This window comes from Tiliqua scincoides, chromosome 3 (genome assembly GCF_035046505.1).
Source record: "Tiliqua scincoides isolate rTilSci1 chromosome 3, rTilSci1.hap2, whole genome shotgun sequence".
Taxonomy (NCBI): Eukaryota; Metazoa; Chordata; class Lepidosauria; order Squamata; family Scincidae; genus Tiliqua; species Tiliqua scincoides.
The window spans coordinates 43,998,210-44,018,865 of NC_089823.1; the positions used below are offsets into that span (position 1 = coordinate 43,998,210).

General features: G+C 42.2%; 1 protein-coding gene across 2 annotated transcripts in view; it reads left to right on the forward strand.

Annotated features, from left to right (window-relative positions):
* The window catches only part of EPHA6 (EPH receptor A6), a 499,677-nt gene extending 479,021 nt beyond the window's left edge, over nucleotides 1-20,656 (forward strand). For both annotated transcript variants that reach the window (XM_066619606.1, XM_066619607.1), the window contains 4 exons: nucleotides 11,354-11,503; nucleotides 15,563-15,756; nucleotides 16,945-17,094; nucleotides 20,542-20,656. In XM_066619606.1, coding sequence (XP_066475703.1) covers nucleotides 11,354-11,503; nucleotides 15,563-15,756; nucleotides 16,945-17,094; nucleotides 20,542-20,656 — 609 coding nt within the window. The remainder of the gene's footprint in view (nucleotides 1-11,353; nucleotides 11,504-15,562; nucleotides 15,757-16,944; nucleotides 17,095-20,541) is intronic.

Genomic DNA, 20,656 nt, shown 5'->3' on the forward strand with positions numbered 1-20,656 from the left:
GCTAATAATCATGATTTTGCTTGCAATGTATTCCTTCTTCTGAAGAGAGCTAGGATAGTCCAATGGAAAACATCTCAGTCTGGAAAACTTGGGTTTAAAATTCTGCTCACCTCAGCAAGTCACTGTTTTCAACCTTAGTTCCCATGCTATAAAATGAAAAATTTTAACACAGTCACAGAGGTAACATACACCTCTGGGACTTAAGAACTATAAACACATTGGACATTAAGGCTAAGATCCACACAGTGAGCTTCGCATACACAGCAGACTTTCTGAGCTGTACACAGCAGACCTTCCAACTTCTTAAAGGATCTCTCAGTAGTACTCAATAAGTTACTTTCACATTTTGGACAGTACGGTACAACTCTGAGACAGACATCAGATGCAATACAAGAGGCTGTTAGTGAAAGGGAGGAACCCTAAGTGCAACTAGAGCTGCCTTGGCCTAGCAGTCCTAGATTTAGAAAAAGCAGCTGCATATATCCCATGTATCATACTCGCTATTAATCAGTCCTTTCATACTTCATTCTAGAATTACCCTTACAAGGCAATATTTCATTTTAATTTACTTGAGAACGAGGCTGCTGCCTACAAATCACCATGTTTTCCAACTTGACAGCCAAATCGGAAGTTCTTTCTGTGTGCGAATAGATGAGAATTCTTGGTCTGTAATGAACATCCGTAACTTCTTTGTTTCATCTTCTTTCCATTGTCTACAGGATTTTGTACACAAATACTCAGGCACTGTAGAAGCAGGTGTCCTATTCATCTAGCAAAACACAAGATGACTTGTTGGCATCCCCAAATTCTTTAAAATTCAGCCCCTTTTCATTATAGTCAACACATTAACAGAGATCACTGAAGTGAGGAGAAATAGAGAACATATGCTTCTTTTATAGCACACAGAAGGGGCTCCCCACAGAAACAGCACTTGGCCTATTAGGCAGAATGTCCATATAATCCTATCACTGACAATTGCCTCAACCCCAGGACAACAGTCATACTAATTTGAATGTAATTTAGCCAGATGGACACATTTTATTTACATGAGGCCTCAATGCTAGGAGCAGTATTCCTTACTAAAACCCATTAGTGAAACCTGTACCTCAAATGAAGCACTTATTCTAATTTAACCCAGTGTTCAATTAACCTGCAAAAATAAGGAAAATAACCATTTTTGACCTGGTTTGGATCAAAAGGGGAAATATCTAGAAGGAGGAAAATGTGTGTTTTCTGGATATTTGGCAAGAGTACTTTAATCTCCACCTCCTTTCTGCATGTTGTATGAATGTTTTTGGGAAATGCTAGAAGTGGCATAATTATGTGCGTTTCAGTGTGCGTTTACTGTGCGTTTACAGTGTGCGTTTACTGTAATGACAAGCTACTTCAAAATCAATTTTAAAAACTCTGGGCAGAATTCTGCCACTTTTAAGCCACATTGATTTCAATAGGAGAGGACTTTGCATGTGTTTACCTCTTCTGTTGAAACCAGTGTGACTTAACTGTGCTTACCTTTGACTGGTTACTCATTTATTGAAATCTAATTCAGCAAAGTTGTATTCTGGCCACCTGTTTCTTTGGGGGCTAGTCTACAACCCTGCAGCAGTGACTTATAATGCTTAGCTTGTAGAACTGTCCTTGACTCCTGCAAAAATAATATATTAAGCAGGGCACTCAAAGAATACCTTAACTGCCAGGGGGCACATTGGCAGTGCCCGTTCAGGAAGAGGCAAGTCCCAAATGTATGTGGATCTCAGGCTTTGAAGGACTTTACACATTATTTTGAACTGGGCCTAAACACTGAGACGATAACCACTGCAACCAGCTCAAAGGAAGCAGACAGAAGCATCCTGCACCAATAAAAGCTTCTGAAGCATCATGGAAGAGTAGCCCCCTTAAAGCATTTTACAGTAATCAATTTGAGAGTTTACAAAAGATCTGGATGAAAGCAGTTGTAATAAAGATCACCACCTCTGTATAGTCAGAACTGATAAACAGCACTCTGTGCTTGCCACATCAACAACCTGTTATTCCAGGTACAAAGCAGGACCAGAAGCATCTCAAGGTTGTGAATTTGCTTTGGTGGGTCAACAACTACCACATCAACCACAGATAGAAATACCTCCCCCCTCCCATGAGCATATAACATAACATAAGAAGAGCCCCGCTGGATCAGGCCAAAGGCCCATCTAGTCCAACTTCCTGTATCACACAGTGGCCCACCAAATGTCCCAGGGAGCACACAAGACAACAGACACAATCTGTGTCCCGGGGCCCTCCCCTGCATCTGGCAATCAGAGGCAGCGTGCCTCTAAAACCAAGAGCTTGCACATACCTACTATGACTTGTAACCCATAATGAACTTCTCCTCCAGAAATTTGTCCAGTCCCCTCTTCTTATTGCGGCTACTTGCCACAACTGTAAGATCCCCATCAGCCTCCAATACTCTTAAATTAATGTGATTTTTTTCCAAGTAGAGAACAATAGCTGCAGCAATATGAAAACACCCTTAAAGCCTGTGTATTTCTGGAAGAAATGATCTAATGCTAAATATGACTTAAACTTTTTTTCTGCTGAGAACTTAGCACAATACATCATTAAAGTAGCATCTAATATATTATAGAATACAGTAAAACAACTCCTGAGGAAGATATGCTGATGACATATTACACTAATATGTCATTGTCATCATGTTATCATCATCCCAGATGATGATTTAATTTGATACATAGTCAGAGAACAATGATCTGATGGCATATTACTCAAAGAATTACACATCTATAGAAAACTAGAAGAAGACTTGGCTGATTTATAGCGTGAAGGGTGCCTTGATCTTCGATCTAGAATATGCTTATATTTTATGGCATCTCAAGGCTCAGAAAAGAAGTTCAGTTGAGAGGCCTGTGCAGATCTGTGGCAAAGGGCATTGTATTAAGAACATTGCATATAAGCAACAGGGACCAAATGTGTACACCTGTGGGCCAGGCAAAAATGGGTTAACTGGTTCCTCAGATTATGTAAATAAGACCTTCTTGGATCTCTGCAACAGCTAAAAATATAGCTCAATATAGCAGTAGTAAGTAAGAATAAGGGAGTAAGAATAATGTCTGTGAGCACTTAATATTATTAAGCATTATTATTAAGAATACTTATATACTACTTTTCAACCAGAGAAGTTCACAAAGTGGTTTACACAGTAAAGGCCACAATCCTAACCAACTTTCCGGCACTGACATAGCTGCCAATGTGGCATGCGCTGCATCCTGCAGTGGAGGGCAGTCAAGGGGGCCTCCGCAAGGTAAGGGCATGTTTGTTACCTTACTTTGGAGCTACATTGCAGCTAGGTCAGTGCTGGAAAGTTGGTTAGGATTGTGCCCAAAATCAATCAATGGATCCCTGTCCCCAAAATGCTCACAATCTTAAAAAGAACAAAATACAGAAGAACTACCAGCAACAGCCTCTGGTAAAGACACTATGCTGGAGCAAAAAGGGACAGTTGCTCTCCCCCTGCTAAATATAAGAGGGCACCACCTTAAAAGGTGCCTCTTTACCCAGTTAGTAGGGGTTCTACTTAGAAAATAATGGGATGATTTCTAGGCACCACCATGGGTTTGTCAAGAATAACTCATGCCAGGCTAATCTCATCTCCTTGTTTGAGTGACTAATCTGGTAGACAATGGGAACTCATTGACATAGTGTACCTGGATTTCAGTAATGCATTTGTCAGACTCCCATGATATTTTGGGAATAAAATGGAAAAAATGTGGGCTAGAGGATACTACTGGGGATTCAAAGCTGGTTGAACAATAATTCCAAACAAATGCTATTAAAAGGCATTTGTCATTTGCTTTGTCATGTGCTGTGTCATTGGCATTTGCTATTGTTCTTAGGTTCTTAAGGTCCCTGGCACTGCTGGGTATAGCAGCGCCAAAATGGCTATAGCTGCATCCAGTGGGGCCAGGGAGGCCGCCGGCGGTGTCCTTGGGAAAGGGGACTTTTGTCTCCTTTCCCCGAGTAAAGCCTGACATGGGGCTTCTCTTGTCCAGGCCAGCAAAATAGCTGGTGCACACATGAGTAGCCCAAGGCTGTGCCCAGAGGTGCTACTTACAGCTGGCAGCTCGTCATCATCCTCCTCCTGGCACTGAGACATCACACCAACTGGCAATGGCCCTTCGCTGGCACACCCTCCTCTCCAGGTGCTGTAAATGTGCTTTGTAGCACATTTGCAACACCCAACGCTGGTGCTACGAGCCTGCTGCTGGCACTAGAGCCTTTAGGATTGAGCTCTAAGACGATGAGAGGAGAAACCAAGTCCTATGAAAAACAATTAAGGAAGCTCAATATATTTAAGCCCAGAGAAGAGAAGACTAAAGGGAGATGTGTTAGCCATCTTCAAGTATATGAAGGGCTGTCATGCAGAATAAGGGGAAGATTTGCTTTCTGTAGACCTGTGGGCAGAACTAGAATCAATGTGTTGAAACTACAAAGAAGTAGATTTAGGCTAGACATGAGGAAGAGTTTAATTGTAAGAGTGATCCAGCATTAAAACAGGCTCTCCCTCACTGTAGGTTTTCAAACAGAGGCTGGTTGGCCATATTTATGGATGTTGTAGCAGTTGACTGTACTGAGCAGGTGGTTGGACTAGATGACCTCTCAGATTTCTCTCAGTTCTAACTGAAATGTCTGACTGATTCCTTTGCTTCATGTCATTGTCAGGATTATCCTGTATATATCAAATACTGTGTGGCTATAAAATCGAACAGCTAAACATGCCATTCACACCATATCATTAATCCATTTCTTATTCATGCTAACATTGAAGTTTATGGAATAAAATCCACAAGGTGAGTAACCTCAAGTCCTAAGATCTCTTGGGGATTATTTCTATTAAATTGTTTACTGCGCTCTAAACTTCACTGAAATAGGTTGTAGGCACTTTGAAAGAAATGCTACTTAGAGTGATTCATCTTGACAGAAGAGTGACACTTCAGAGGTGTCATTTTTTAAACTACTGTCATATAATGCAACCTATGACTGTTAAAGAAAAACAAGCTTCTGAAATTTAATTTGCAAAAGATCTGTAGTTTGGCACTGTTGTTTGACTCTGTTAAATCATCTACAAAATGATTTTAATACCTTTTTCCCCCTTGTTGCTGTACTTAATAAGGCTGCAATCCTAACCCACTTTCCAGCACTGACATAAGGGCAATGCAACTCCGAGGTAAGGGAACAAATATTGCCTTACCTTGAGGAGGCCTCCATGACTATCCCCCAACTGCAGGATGCAGCATATGCCCCACTGGCACAGCTATGCCAGTGCTGGAAAGTTGGTTTGGATTGCACCCTAAGACTCTGGTCCTAAACAACTAGGATTGTTGCCCCCTTTTGCCTCCAGCAGCACTGAAGGGAGAATGGGGCTGCTGCCATCAAAATTCTCTTCCAACTTGCTGAGAGCAAGTAGGAAGAGGATCGGAGTGCCCAGGCTGGAAGGGGCAGCAGACAGACAGGTAAAGGGCTTGTCTGTTCGCTGCCCCTCCAACTTTGCCACTCGGTGTGACCATTTCAGGTCTCTTCTTGGAAAGGCCAGTTCTGCATGGTGGAGGCAAATTTTGAACTAGAGAAGCTTGGTTTCATGGAGGACATTGTGACCTCTAACCACACTATGAATACATGCATTTCACAGTGCTGCTGTGCAGATGACCCAATTTCTCTTCCAATTAACTCAAATGATAGATAAGCATAATGATGATAGCAAATGATAGACGTATCAGTTTCATTTGTGTACTGCTACATCCTTGTTTCCCTCCATCCTAAAAGAGGTCTGCACTGGGACATAAACTGACACTTTATCATGGCTGTAGCTTTGGATTTTCAGGAGCTGGACTGTTGGAACCAGAAAATTTTTTTGTTACCTTTGGTTTATTTCCATCACTTATCTTTAGGACAACGTGTTCTGTTTCTACCCTGTGGGTTTCAGCCTTAAATGTTTCGTTTCAATAGATGGTCCTGCTGAAACAATAGGTTTCATTGAGTGAATGATCCGGGACTTGTTAAATAAGGGGTGGCATCTTGTCTCTAAGCTGCAATCAAGAATAATTCAGGAAGCAGCAGATGAAAACAAGCTACAGCATAAGCATTTGAATAGTACCATTACTGCCATGTTATAACAGGAAAGCAGAATTAGCATTTCCCTAAGCTCATTATAAATTGTAAAAATGAGGTAAAAATGCAGCACAATTTCCAACAAGCAAAAATGCTTGATTGTGTAACATCTGATTGGACATGGACAGTGACAGTTTTGATCAATCTACCATAGGAACTACACATTGGTAACAATGGACATTTATTTTAATTTGGTCATGAAGATCTTTGGTCTACAATACTAAGTCTAATAAATATTTTTCATTATAATTATATCAATATTATCAGAACGAAATGCCCAGCAGGGCTAGAGTTTTTTATTACTTTCATCAAGCACTGGAAATATTATTTTAGCAGTTCTGAAGCAAATGTGTCCTTCTATTATTCATGAACACACATTTAGTCTCAGCCTTTCACATTACTCTATAGGAACGTAAAAAATTTGCATAAAAATATACTTTATAAAAGTAATTAAGTAATGAAATTTCCCATTCCTGTGCATATAATGACTTGCAAGGGCATTTGGGGGACAGGGGAGGGAGGGCTGGTGGGTGGACTAGGCCCTAGAGGGGGGTGGGACCAGATTCTAACCAGGTCTGGCACTTAGACCAGATCCTAACCCCCCTCCTGCCTTGTATCCTGGCATTACACCAAGCTGCAACCGGCTATTTCAAATTATGGAATTAAAAAAAACCTTAAAATCACAATAAAACACAAAACCAGCAACAGTCACCTCTAAAGAAAAGACAAACCCATAAAATCTCATCAGCATGGAAATAAAAAAACCCCAAATGTCCAGTATAAAAAAACTATTAACTGAGGACCCGATCCTATCCAACTTTCCAGTACTGGTGCAGCTGCAGTGCAGCCTGAAAGTAAGGGAACAAATGTTTCCTTACCTTGAGGAAGCCTCTGTGACTGCCACCCCACCAAAGGATGCAGCGCATGCCCCATTAGCACCGCTGCACCAGCCCTGGAAAATTGGATGGAATTGGGCCCTCAGAAGGCTAATCTAAAAAGCAACGTATTTATTAAAGTGCTGCAAATCCATGTAAAATATGGGAATTTCTGTCAGTGGTGCCCCCCCCCCAAGGTGGGGAGCATCTTGGGCCTCCTATTTCCCTGTCTTTAAGCAGGTACTGATCTGTTTAGTCAGGCATTTGGGCTCTGAAGGTTAATGGTTGGTGCCTGCTGCAGTTAGAATATGATTTGTCTCCGTTCTGTGTGGTGTGTTTTTTTTAATGTATGATTTTTTTTTATGTTGTGAAATTAGCTGCCTAGGTCCAATTGTGATGAAAGGCAGGATGTAAGTGGAAATACTTAAAACATAGTTGTAAATACACTGCTCTCATAACTTGGATATTATTTTGTTGGTGACAATGTGCAATCTTTTGAACTTCATAGCTCACTATTCCACTCTATAAAGGATTTGTTATCCTAACAATGCTCCTTAGCCCTTACTTCACATCTGTGACCCATTTGTTTGTTTTTTTCCATCATCGATGGGGATAATAAAGACTGAACTGATCTCAAACCAAAGAAAATAGAGTCCCTGAATAATTTAAGGGATCATGACTCATGTTTTTTTTTTCTCTTTCATTTCTGGAGAGGACTCCATAAACACAAACATTTGAGCTTTGCATAGAAATGTCACACACTGTATCTCTTGCATTTCATGGCTTTTTGGCCCTGCTGCTTACAGTTTTTTCTCGTAAACCCATGTATCTATATATCTGCCAACTGAGGATAACACTTCATGCCTTTGATGAATTGGGCTGTAGTTCGCAAAAGCTTATGCCCCAATAAAATTGTTAATCTTCGATGTGCCACAAGATTCCCTTTTTGTATACAGAAAAGCACAAGTCATCTCTTGGATATTCAGAGCTGAGAGGAAATCAGGATTTACAAAAAGCACACTGGGAAATAAGAGAATAGTAATAAAATGTGGCTAAAATATCCTAAGATTCAGCCTACATTAAACTTTAGCGTGCCTAACAGAGCAATCCTATTCATATCTATTCAGAAGTTCTGATTATTTCAATGGGACTTACTCCTGATAAGTATATATAGGATTGTACTCTAAGTTACTGCGCCCATTGATTGCAGTATGTTCTCGGTAACACCTGCTTTGCCTCACAGTCCAGGGGCCCAAGTACAGTCAGTTCTCCCTAAACGCAAATTTGCTATATGCGAATGGCAGAATTGCCACCTATTTCTCATTATCTGTTCTTGTCATCTGTAAATATTGTACAAGTACAAGCAGCAGGTAGTCTGGATTGGGTGAATTTTCCACATCAAATGGGCATTGATACTGACCCATGGAGAATCGTCAGAAACACTTCCAGCCTTGCTCCGCCATCTTAGGCACCATCTTGGGGACCTTAGCTGAGCCTTCACGACCCTAGTGGTGATGAGAGGCTGATGATGAGAGGTCTCTGGGAGGGCTGGTCTGAGGCTGGGACAAGCCCAGGGAAGAAGCCAAGAAACAGGTGAAGAAAGAGAATGAGTGAAGTAACCTCCTCCTCACCGCTGAACTCTGAGGCATCATTGTTGGGCCAGCAACCTTCAACATTCATAAAGTTCATAGAGTGTGTGGTGAATATGGTCCCCTGGAATCTAACCCCATTTTCCCCATAGGCTCAATGATTCAGTATCTGCTAATTCGGTATCCACTAGGTTTTCCAGGAACCTAACCCTAGCAGTTAATGAGAACTGATTGTATCTGTAACTGCAATTGGGTTGCAGCCATCAGCCATGAATGGCTCCAGCAAAGAAAACTCAACACATGAACCAACTGCTCCTTTGTTTTACCAAAGTTGACAGAGTGGGAAGGGATTATGGAGCAAACATAAAATCCTATGAACCTAAGAATAACACAAAAAAAGGTTTAAGATTGTCAATTGCAAAAAAATAAATCATTGACCATACAGTGACCAAATTCATCAAGGAATCCTGTGATACCTACTCACACAAATCAGAACCATGATGGGGTTGGGGAGGCTTTAACCCTCTTCCTGCCACAGTTCTGAACTGGAATAACCTCTCCCCAAGCAACCAAGGGAAAAAAGGTGCTCTGGGCATGAAAGGAAGCCTTTTCTTTTTTTGTCAAATAGTAGTTGGGGGGATTTATCAGTAGGACCATGCCAGAAGGTAGGGTTAAAGTCCCATGTGACAGACAGGGCAATGTTCCACCTATCCAAAAATATTAAGCCTATCAATTTCCATCCAGAGATGGAATATACAAGGCTTGAGTATAGCCAAGAAATATGCATTCAGAGTAACATGGTTGGTTGAGGGGAAAAGAGCACAAAGGTAGTAAAAGGATGTTTTAAGGGGTTAGAGTTGACATTGAGTTGGAGTGAGAGTGAGAGTTCAGCTCTGCTGCAGTCAGGGAGGATCACAACTATCAGTGTCTCCCATCAGAGTTGGAAGTTGTTGTTTAGCTGGAGTGGGAGTTCAGAGATTGTCAGTCCAAACTTAATGGGCTGCCCTGCTGGCAGAACGCAAGTTCTGCCAGTGCAGGCTGCTGCAAAAAAAACTGTAAAGCACACTCCAGCAGCGCATGCTATCAGAGGACCAGCGGAAAGACCAGAACCTTTCCATGTGCACTGGCAGATCAACGGATACCAGCCAGAACAGGTAAGCCCATGCTGCGGACGGAACAGTGTGGGGTGGTGGGGTGGGGTGGAACAGGACTGATGGACTGGGAAAGAGGGCGTATCAGGCCAGAGGGCAGTATCAGTGGCAGCAGAGCACACTGAATCCCAACCCCCTTCCCAGGCCTGATCCAGTTTCCCAGGTCAACACAGACTTGCACCAGCAATTGAGCTGCCACACTTTTATCTAGCAGTTGCTGGGGCTTACCCCAAGGAGACCTCCAGCAGCCAAAACTCCTCTGCAGGATGCAGTGGGAGCCATGCTGGCGCTGCTGCTACACCACACGGGGAGTTAGATTATCCAGAATCTTATGCCCCAACCCTATCTATCATTGTGTAAAAGGGCAGACAAGAGTAGGAATGATTTTCTTGCAAAAGAAAACAATATACTGTAGAATAGTCTATATGGGTGTTCTATACTGTGAAGCGCATATGGAGGACCTGCCTGATGTATATCCCCAGGGTGGTAATAAAGCCTAACCATAAACAGTAGCTTCAGTGAAATAGAAGGTACTGTAGAACTAGCAAAGGAAACACTCTGAAATATAATCTCTGAATCAAGAGCTCTCTTGCTCCCCTCAGTGGTCAAACTGTAATCATTTACACTTAAATTGTCTATGACCAGCATGAAGCTGCAATACTGTAATGTGGTATTAAGTTGAAACAGTAACCATATAAGCCATCTGTCCCCTTTTTAGGAAGGTAATAAATTATGTGTTTCATTCATTCATTCTCATTCTGGCTCCTGCATGTTCTTGAAGGAATGTTCCTAGACCAGTGCCTACTCACAGTTTTGCACCACTCTACAAACTTTCAGCTTAAAGCTATCAAAAGCGCAATATTTTTATAGCACGTGCTACTACAATGCAAATCCTTTGTAAATCACAGTTCCTCCTTCAGTAAGATTAGCCTGTCACACCCTGTGACACACAGTGTGTTGTTTGGCACTAATATGACTAACCATCTGGAAAGTTACCAGATAATCATGGACTGTAATGAGGTTATCATTTTTTTTAAATACTAATTTTTAAGTTGCAAAAAGTGTCAATGTGTTCTGGACAAACCTATACTGTATGCATAAATTTTAATGAGGTTTTGTCTCCAGTGTTTGCAGAAATGCAGCTTGTTTATAACCTATGAAGGGATTTAGGAAAATATTAAAAATGAAAGTTTAATCATGGCAAATGTTAAAGGTAATACTTTCCATCCCATGCAGTCTGCTTTGTGTGCTCTGGTTCCTCAATAAGTATTATTCCTGTGATGTCTGATGGGTTTTCAGATACGACTCCAAAGTTATTAAAGATGTCACAAGATGCGATCTGATTAATTATATGAATGTTAAAGATCATAACATTTCAAATAACTAAAATGCTTTTGATTCTTAATTATGATAGCATTCGAGCAGTGGCATATTAGTAGATGAGATTACAGGGGAAAACTTTTGTTTCTGTCAATGGATATTCTGCTTATTTTTACATTCCGTTCTTACTCTATGACCAGTCAAACGCTAGACCTAAAATCTATGTATTGAGGATCTTTTTTTACCGTTTTTATAGGGTGGTAAAATTCCCATTAGATGGACAGCTCCTGAAGCTATCGCCTACAGAAAGTTCTCTTCTGCCAGTGATACATGGAGTTATGGAATTGTCATGTGGGAAGTGATGTCATATGGAGAAAGACCATATTGGGAGATGTCTAACCAGGATGTAAGTATTTTCAAGCAAAAATCTTAGTTATAAAGCAAACTTTCTCTAAAATACCACTGTTGCCTTACTATATTGATTATAGCCTCATTACACTGAACACATACTGAGCAAGGGCTGCAGCTCATTGGTAGAGCATCTGCTTTGAACATAATAAGAACATAAGAACAGCCCCGCTGGATCAGGCCATAGGCCCATCTAGTCCAGCTTGCTGTATCTCACAGCAGCCCACCAAATGCCCCAGGAGCACACCAGATAACAAGAGACCTCATCCTGGTGCCCTCCCTTGCATCTGGCATTCTGACATAGCCCACCTCCAAAATCAGGAGGTTGCGCACACACATCATGGCTTGTACCCCGTAATGGATTTTTCCTCCAGAAACTTGTCCAATCTCCTTTTAAAGGCGTCCAGGCCAGTCGCCATCACCACATCCTGTGGCAAGGAGTTCCACAGACCAGCCACACGCTGAGTAAAGAAATATTTTCTTTTGTCTGTTCTAACTCTCCCAACACTCAATTTTAGTGGATGTCCCCTGGTTCTGGTGTTATGTGAGAGTGTAAAGAGCATCTCCCTATCCACTCTGTCCATCCCCTGCATAATTTTGTATGTCTCAATCATGTCCCCCCTCAGGCGCCTCTTTTCTAGGCTGAAGAGGCCCAAACGCCATAGCCTTTCCTCATAAGGTAGGTGCCCCAGCCCCGCAATCATCTTAGTCGCTCTCTTTTGCACCTTTTCCATTTCTACTATGTCTTTTTTGAGGGAAGACATTTTTGCATGGAGAAGGTCCCAGTTTCAATACTCAGCATTTCCATTCAGAGTTGGGAAAGATCCCTGTTTGAGGGTCCAATTCCATCCAACTTTCCAGCCCACAATGCAGCCCCAAGGTAAGAGAACAAATGTTCCCACACATCAAGGAGGCCTCTGTGACTGTCTCCACACCATAGGATACAGCGCATGCTGCATTGGCATACTTGCACCAGCACTGAAAAATTGGATAGGATTGGGCCCTGAAACTCTGGAGAATAAAGATAATACAGAGCCAGCTGGAAGAATAGTCCAACTCAGATTAAGAAAGCTTCCTGTGTACCAAACCTGAAATAACCCTGCTGATGTCTATGGGTCTATACCGACATGATTATGGGGTATGATGTGTGGGATTGTGCCCATCATGTACAATTTATGTAAGCAGTCCCAGAACATAAAGATAGCTCATTTAAGTGAGAAAGCAGAAAGGCAGACTGCAAAAAAGTAAAATACATTGGAAACAGAACATTCGCTTGTGTAGTCTTCATGGTCCAAATATGAAAAGCAGTTCTAATGTACTTGTTCATGGCTACTTTCCTCCACATTAAAACAGGGGCCATTTCTGAATGTCACCTGTTTTCATGTTTTAGAAATCCACTGTTATCTGTACATATTCATTTAGCAAATCTATCAGTGTATTTTTTTCAATGTATTAACAGAATTTGATACACAGTATACAAGAACAGTTGTGCCAGCTGGTTTTGGTAAAAGCAATATAGCAAAAAAAAAAAAAAAGAAGAAGAAGAAATTACTTATATTAGGAGCCCAATTCTATTCCTGTCTACTCAGAAGTAAGTCCCATTATAGTTAATGGATCTTAGCCCCAGGAAAGTATGGATATGATTGCATCCTAAGAGAATCAACAGTGGAATTCTGGCCTAAGTATGTGAATGTGAATTTCCCTGATACAATGAATTCACTGTGACATGAAAATTATTTTTAATATCCATTTTATTACTCCAGTGTTAGAAATGTTACTTGTTCAAGTAGATAACTGTTTTATTATTGCATTCACTCAAATCTGTGTAGTGTTGATTAAAGCATATTTATGGCATGTGTCAGACATTAGAGATACCAATTCATTATGGCTCCTGCATAGACTTTCATAGCTTATTGCTTATAATAAGCATTAGACAGAATACTAAACTTTCAGTGGAAACTATTTATTTAAAAGATGCATTCCATGCATGCTTCCGCACCCCCATGGGGCCCACCAGGAGAACTTACAACTATTTTAAGACTAGGCCAGAACTTTAACAAGGGTTTAAAACAATCTTATAAATACAAAAACAAGTGCAAACAAGATATAAAAGACAAAAACATCACAGGTCAGCAAATATATTAAAAATCAAAATTCAGGCAAAACACAGGTGTCCCCTGCTTTCTGACTGTTCAGTGTGGTAGAATTCCCCTGTTCATTCATGATCTACCCAACCTGACCAGCTAGTTCCTCCTTGCCTGCTTTAATCCTCCAGGATGGGCAAAGTTTGAATGGGCACATGGTTGGTTACAGGACTTCAACTTAGAAACCTGTCCACATCTTTGGATTGAATAAACTGCAATGGGTTTATAAGAATAGGGCAAACAGACACCACAGGCATACTCGGCTCTAGAACTAGAAGGGGTATAAGCGATGGGCAGTCTAATGCTAAGCTTCCCTAGTGCCCAGGGATGCAACAACACTGAAATGGCGACTGCTGCATCCCATAGGGCCAGGGAAGCACCACCGGTTTTCTTAGAGGTATGGGAACTAACATTCCCTTATCCCATGCAAGACCCAGGAGGCCCCAATGGGTCTCCTCAAACCTGCACCTGCTACTTAGTGGGCACATATTCAATGAGACCCATGTCAGGTTTCCCAGCCTGGTAGGGGGAGGGTTGGGATATGGCAGCAGAGCCCCCTCCTCCTGGGCCAGTTCCTCCCCCCCTCCTAAGCCAGTTCTACCCCTTCCCTGCCCTCCCCCTGACCCATTGGTGCTGCCGATTGGTGGCAAAACTTACCACTGGGAGCCCTCATCACATGTCTTCCAGCACCACGGCCCTGTGCAGACTGCTGCTGGGCCTGGCACCAGAGGTGTGCCTGTATCTCCAGCACAAAAATGCCTCATGGCAACAATGCACAGTTGGGCCCTTAATCTGCAAAGTGTCTGGCAAATTGTCCACAGCAGGCCTCCAATGTCTCCTCACCATTGTCATGGTGGCTGAGATGAAACAAGAGCTTTACCACATTGAATGGCTCAATTGGATGACTCTCTACTAATGCAATGCAATCTTGGCAGAGAAGTAAGCTTTCTTCACAAATAAATAATCATCATGGAAATTTTGCCCACACTCAGATTCATCACAAATCATTCATCAGTCTAGCTGTTCTCCTTGATTGTTTTTGTTCCCTGTAACTCATTGGTAAACCAGCAAGTTTGGGCTCTAATCAGTGGAAAAGAGCATTTAGGAGTGTTCATGTGAACTACCCTCATCATTTACCCCTTCCAGAATCAACCAGGTCTTGTACAGGACCTACCAGACAAGAAGTCAGGAGAATAAACTCAGAACCATCAGGAAGTCTTTAGGATCCATAATTCTCCAAAGGCAGACCATCATGATTAGTCCCCCACCTTGCAGAGGCCCAAGACCACACTAAATCTAAACCTTATATGTTAATCATCCATCCATTACAAAGGGAGCACCTGCAGTCCTCCGCACCCATGGATCATTATCCTGCCTGGCAGTAAATACCAGACCCAAGGATTCCCTGGTGAGTGGGACCAGATTTAATTTGATAGACCCATGGCTGCCATGATGAGCCTGAATTCCTGATTGGCAGCATATGTGGGAGTGTCAGCATGGAAGGTAAAAACAGCCAGGAGAAGACAACACCACTGCTGACCACCACTAGAGGCTCAGGACATTAGACTAATGGGCAGCAGGGCAAGACCATACACCAACACTGAAATCAAGTAAAACATTTAGGACCAAGGCACAATTCTTGTTTTATTGCTGAGCTGTATTAGTAATCATTTTAGTATTAAAACCTTACAGAGTATGATTAACATTTGGGTTACCTTACTATCCTTATCACTCTGAGTTAGCTTACATATTGTCTCTTTATGGAAAGTTATGACATCAAGCCCTATCCAGGATCATTTGTTCCTGGGTTTCCATGTCAGCCCAAGTCTAAATCAGCCACTGCATCTGTATTCCTACCTTTGAGTTACTCTGAAAAAAAGGAATATCACCTTCCCTCATTTTTTCCTATTTAGGTCATTCTCTCCATAGAAGAAGGTTACAGACTTCCAGCTCCCATGGGCTGCCCAGCATCTCTTCACCAACTAATGCTCCATTGCTGGCAAAAGGAGAGAAACCACCGACCAAAGTTCATTGACATAGTCAGCTTCCTAGACAAACTGATACGCAACCCCAGCTCTCTACATACACTAGTGGAGGATGTACTTGTGTAAGCCTTCCTCCATGTTGCTTTGTGATAATTATAAATGCCATTAGAATGCCACCATGTTAATTTGCAATATTTCATATGCAAAGGAGGTTTTCCATATGAACATTGATCAAGTGGAATGCAGTGTGACCTTGGATACAGTTGAGATGCATGGAAGCAATTTCTGTGATCATAGCTGTTAAAAAAACATGTTGCCATGATTGTGAAAATTTCCATCAGAAACTTCCTGTAGTTATAGCTAACAGAGAGTTTGCCTAAACGTATGCAGCAAGAGTCATCTTTTAGTTTTGAATTGAATTAATTTAGAGACAAAGTGTATTCTTGATATGACATTCAGGTGCTTAAACAACACAAAAAAGAAACTAAGTAGCAGCACTGGAAAATGAAAGTCCAAATAATGAATGATTGACATCCAGAATGATTGCTTTCTACCAGCAATTGTGCCATTCTACGATTGTGCCAAGTCAGTGAAATGCACACAGTAGTGACTATGTACAAGTCACAGTAATTTAGCCTATATCCTACACTGAGTTATGCTTATACTGTACTACACTTCATTGATTTCTAATGGAGTTGCACACCATCGTTATATGAGGAATTACAATTTGAGAATGGTCAGTTCTGAATTAACTGTATGTACATTGAAAAAGCTAATGGGAATTTATTTTAAACAGCATCTGAAGGTGAAAGCAACTTTAGTTACTGGAAATTATAGTGACATTATAGTTGACTAACAGCCCAATGCTGTCCACACTTTCCTGGGAGTAAGCCCCTTTGACTCTAATGGGACTTACTTCTGAGTAGACATGCATAGGATTGGGCTGTTAGGGTGCAATCCTAACCCACTTTCCAGCACTGACATAAGGGCAATGCAGCTCCTAGGTAAGGAAAAAAACATTCCCTTACTTTGAGGAGGCCTCCATGAGTGCCCCCCAACTGCAGGATGCAGCACACATCCCACTGGCACAACTATGCCAGTGCTGGAAAATGGTTTAGGATGTGGGCCTAATTCTAGTAAACAAATTCCAATTGTAAATATGGCTGTACCTTTAGGTTAGAATCTGAACTTCATTGCTTGGCTCTTCTGATTTATGTCACAAGTGGTCTTCAGAAAACTATGATGTTCATGTACTGGAGTATATTTTGTCCCTGTATTTTTACATTTTATACTTCCATTTGTTTCTGTAGAATGCCAGATTCACCTGGTGAAATTCCTGAATACCCTTTCTTTGTATCAGTCAGTGATTGGCTGGACTCAATTAAAATGGGCCAATACAAAAATAACTTCATGGCAGCAGGGTATACAACTATGGATCTTGTTTCAAGAATGAGTATTGAGTAAGTAACCCATTACATTGCTGCAGAGATGTGCCTTGTTGGAAAAGATGTATTGGCCTGCCTCCTCCCTTGAATTCTCAGTGGGGAATGTTTTTTAAAAATCTATTAGTTTTCCACTATGACTGTTTATAACTGAGGCATTTTCACCTGTCTGTTGCCTGCTTTGCCATCTGTTTTGTACTTTTCCATCCCCTTAGAGCAGGGGTGCCCAAACCCCGGCCCGGGGGCCACTTGCGGCCCTCAGGGACTCACAATCCGGCCCGCAGGGAGCCCCCAGTCTCCAATGAGCATCTGGCCCTCCAGAGACTTGCTAGAGCCCATGCTGGCCTGACGCAACTTCTCTCAGTGTGAAGATGATTGTTTGACCTCTCGCACGAGCTGTTGGACAAGGGTTCCCTCCACTGCTTGCTGTTTCACATCTGTGATGCAGCAGTGGCAGTGAAGGAAAGGCTAGCCTTGCCTTGTGCAAGGACTTTTATAGGCCTTGAACTATTGCAAGACTTTCATTCATTCATACAAATTCCATCTCTAATATATTCATTTATGTAAATTTATTCAAATTGGAAATGTAAATTAATTCGGCCCGCGACACAGTGTCAGAGAGATGATGTGGCCCTCCTGCTAAAAAGTTTGGACACCCCTGCCTTAGAGGCTTCTGTGGTACCTTAGCATCATTGAAGACATGCCAAGTCATTCAGAAGCAGTAGCTTTTCTTGCCCTGCTGTTTATTGTCTCTTCCCTCACAAAGAACTTGGCTTTGAGCCAGCTCATTGGATTTTGAATCCTCACCCCCTTCTCAGGAGCAGGAAATTTAAGTAACCCAGGCAATCCCAAATAACCAGCCCCACAGGTAAAACTGGGTTAATGCCAAGAGGCTATAAAAAGCAGATGAACCTCTCCCCTTAGCACATTTACTCTGGTCTGCATTGAAAACATCTGACACTCCATTAAGGGTTGCCTTCCTGAGCAGGGGTTGATTAAAGGACCAAGTTCTTGGGCTAGTGTGAGTACGTAGAATATGGCAAGTACCCAGAAAAGTTAGGGTGCAATCCTAACCCATTTTCCAGCACTGACATAAGGGCAATGCAACTCCGAGGTAAAGGAACAAACATTGCCAACCTTGAGGAGGCCTCCATGACTGTTCCCCAACTGCAGGATGCAGCACATGCCCCACTGGCACAGCTATGCCAGTGCTGGAAAGTTGGTTAGGATTGCGTTCTTAGGGCACAATCCTAACCAGGTCTACTCAGAAGTAAGTCCTATTTTGTTCAATGGGGCTTACTGTCAGGAAAGTAATCTCAGGAAAGGAAATGGGGCTTACTGTCAGGAAAGTCATCTCCTAGACTGCCCATGTTCCACTCCTGTCTGGTTTTAGGGAGACCCCTGGTTTTTGGGGTTCTCCATCCTGCTGGGAGGTTTTCCCAAGGGACACCTTCTCCATCTGGACCTTGCTAACTTTGGGAGGTGGCAGTGCAAACTACCTTTCCCTAGTTTAAAGGTTGAAGTGAGAAGCAGGTTGCAGAGTGCAGGTCACTAACCACTAGACACCATGCCCGTCCTTCCTCCATCTTTTAATAATGTTCATGTATGTTGAAACGGGGGAAAAGATATTAGAAGGCTGCTTTAAATTTATGTTGGCTGTTCTGCAGCAGAAGACTTGGACTAGATGGCTTTTGGTCCCTACAAGCTGCATAAGCTGCTTTGAACATTACAAAAGTACAAGTGCAAAAGCTCTATGATTCTTTGAACATTAGAATTTGGGTAGAGAAGGGACACTGCTTCTGTTGAAATGCTTTCATTAATGCTACTTCATGGTCTGTTGTGTTCTTTTCTCCTGACTGGTCAAAGAAACTGAGCAACAGTTGTCTGTCAACCTCATTGTTTGGGATATTACAACCAAGCAGAAAGAGCAGGTGCTTGACTTGTGCATTTTCATGCTTCCACTATAATGGGAATAGTAAGACAGCAAGAAATCACGCATCACCTCTGTGGCAAGGAATACATGGAGACATAGCTGATGAATCTTCTATGCACACAAACCTATACATATCATCATAAAGGAGAAGCACAACTCTCTTTTCATGTCACACCTGCAGCAAGAAAAAGCTGATGTGTGAACTTAGCACAATGAATAATCAAAACCTGAGTAATCATTCAAATTCCTAATCTTACCAAGGGGCCATAGATGGATCTTTTAACACAGGGGTGTCCAGACTTCTTGGCAGGAGGGCCACATCATCTCTCTGACACTGTGTTGGGGGCTGGGGAAAAAAGAATTAATTTACATTTAAAATTTGAATAAAAAGGCCAGACATTCCTTCCTGCCGCTGCTGCATCACAGATGTGAAACAGCAAGTAGTGGAGGGAGGCCTCGTCCCACAGCTCAGGTGAGAGGTTGAACAGTCGTCCTCATGCTGAGAACAGTTGAGTCAGGCCAGCAGGGGCTACAGCAAGTCTCCGGAGGGCCAGAGGCTCATTGGAGACTGGGATCTCCCTGAGGGCTGGATTGGGAGCCCCCGAGGGCCGCAAGTGGCCCCCGGGCTGGGGTTTGGGCACCCCTGTTTTAACGCTTTCATAAGGCAAACCATATAGGAATAGAGGTTCTCAAGAGTTTTCATATCCCACATCATTTAAAAAAAAATTTATTGGGGTGGTTGGAAGTGGCATAGAAACCACAGAGGCATGCAGTCATAACCCGCTGCTCTGTTTTTATATCCAGTAAAAACACAGTAGAATGCTTTCACTACTCTCTCTGCTCAGAGAAAGAGAGCATGCAGCTTCAGCATACACTTCATGAGTAATGGTTTAGGGCCCAATTCAATTCAACCTTGCAGCACCGTGGCAGCTGCAATGCAGCCCTGAGGTAAGGGAACAAATGTTCCCATACCTTGAGGAGGCCTCTATGATTGCCTCCCCACCACAGGATGCAGTGCATGCTTCACTGGCACAGCTGCACCGGCACTGGAAAATTGGATAGGATTTGGCTCTTAATTGTTTAGGGCCATTTTTACTTAACCCATTTTTACCCAGCCCACAGATGTACACGTTTGGTCCCTGTTGCATCTATGCAATGTTGGGCAGAAATGGCTTAACCCAAGCAACAAGGTGACTGTTTATTTACAGTACAAGGTTAGTCTGGAAGTCTCTTTACACATTCTGAAGTTTTCTAATTTCCATTTTTGCAACATCATTCACAAATATACATTTTGCAGGGCCCATGAATACCCATGAATTTGGGTATTCATTTGGATTCTCCATGGATTTCATCTTACAAGTTTCTCGGTTGGTGATGACCTGACTTCTTAGTGGTTCTGCATCAGCCCAAGTATGTCCCAGAATCAAAGGCTAAGGCAGAAATCATAGGAAAACCTGAATGTTGTATTCATGATTTGCAACACTTGCTGTTACTAAAGTGTTTTCTCAACTTTTTTTTGTCTTGTCTTACAGAGATATTAGAAGAATTGGTGTTGTACTTATTGGACACCAGAGACGAATAGTGAGCAGTTTACAGACTTTGCGATTACATATGATGCACATACAGGAGAAAGGATTTCACGTATGA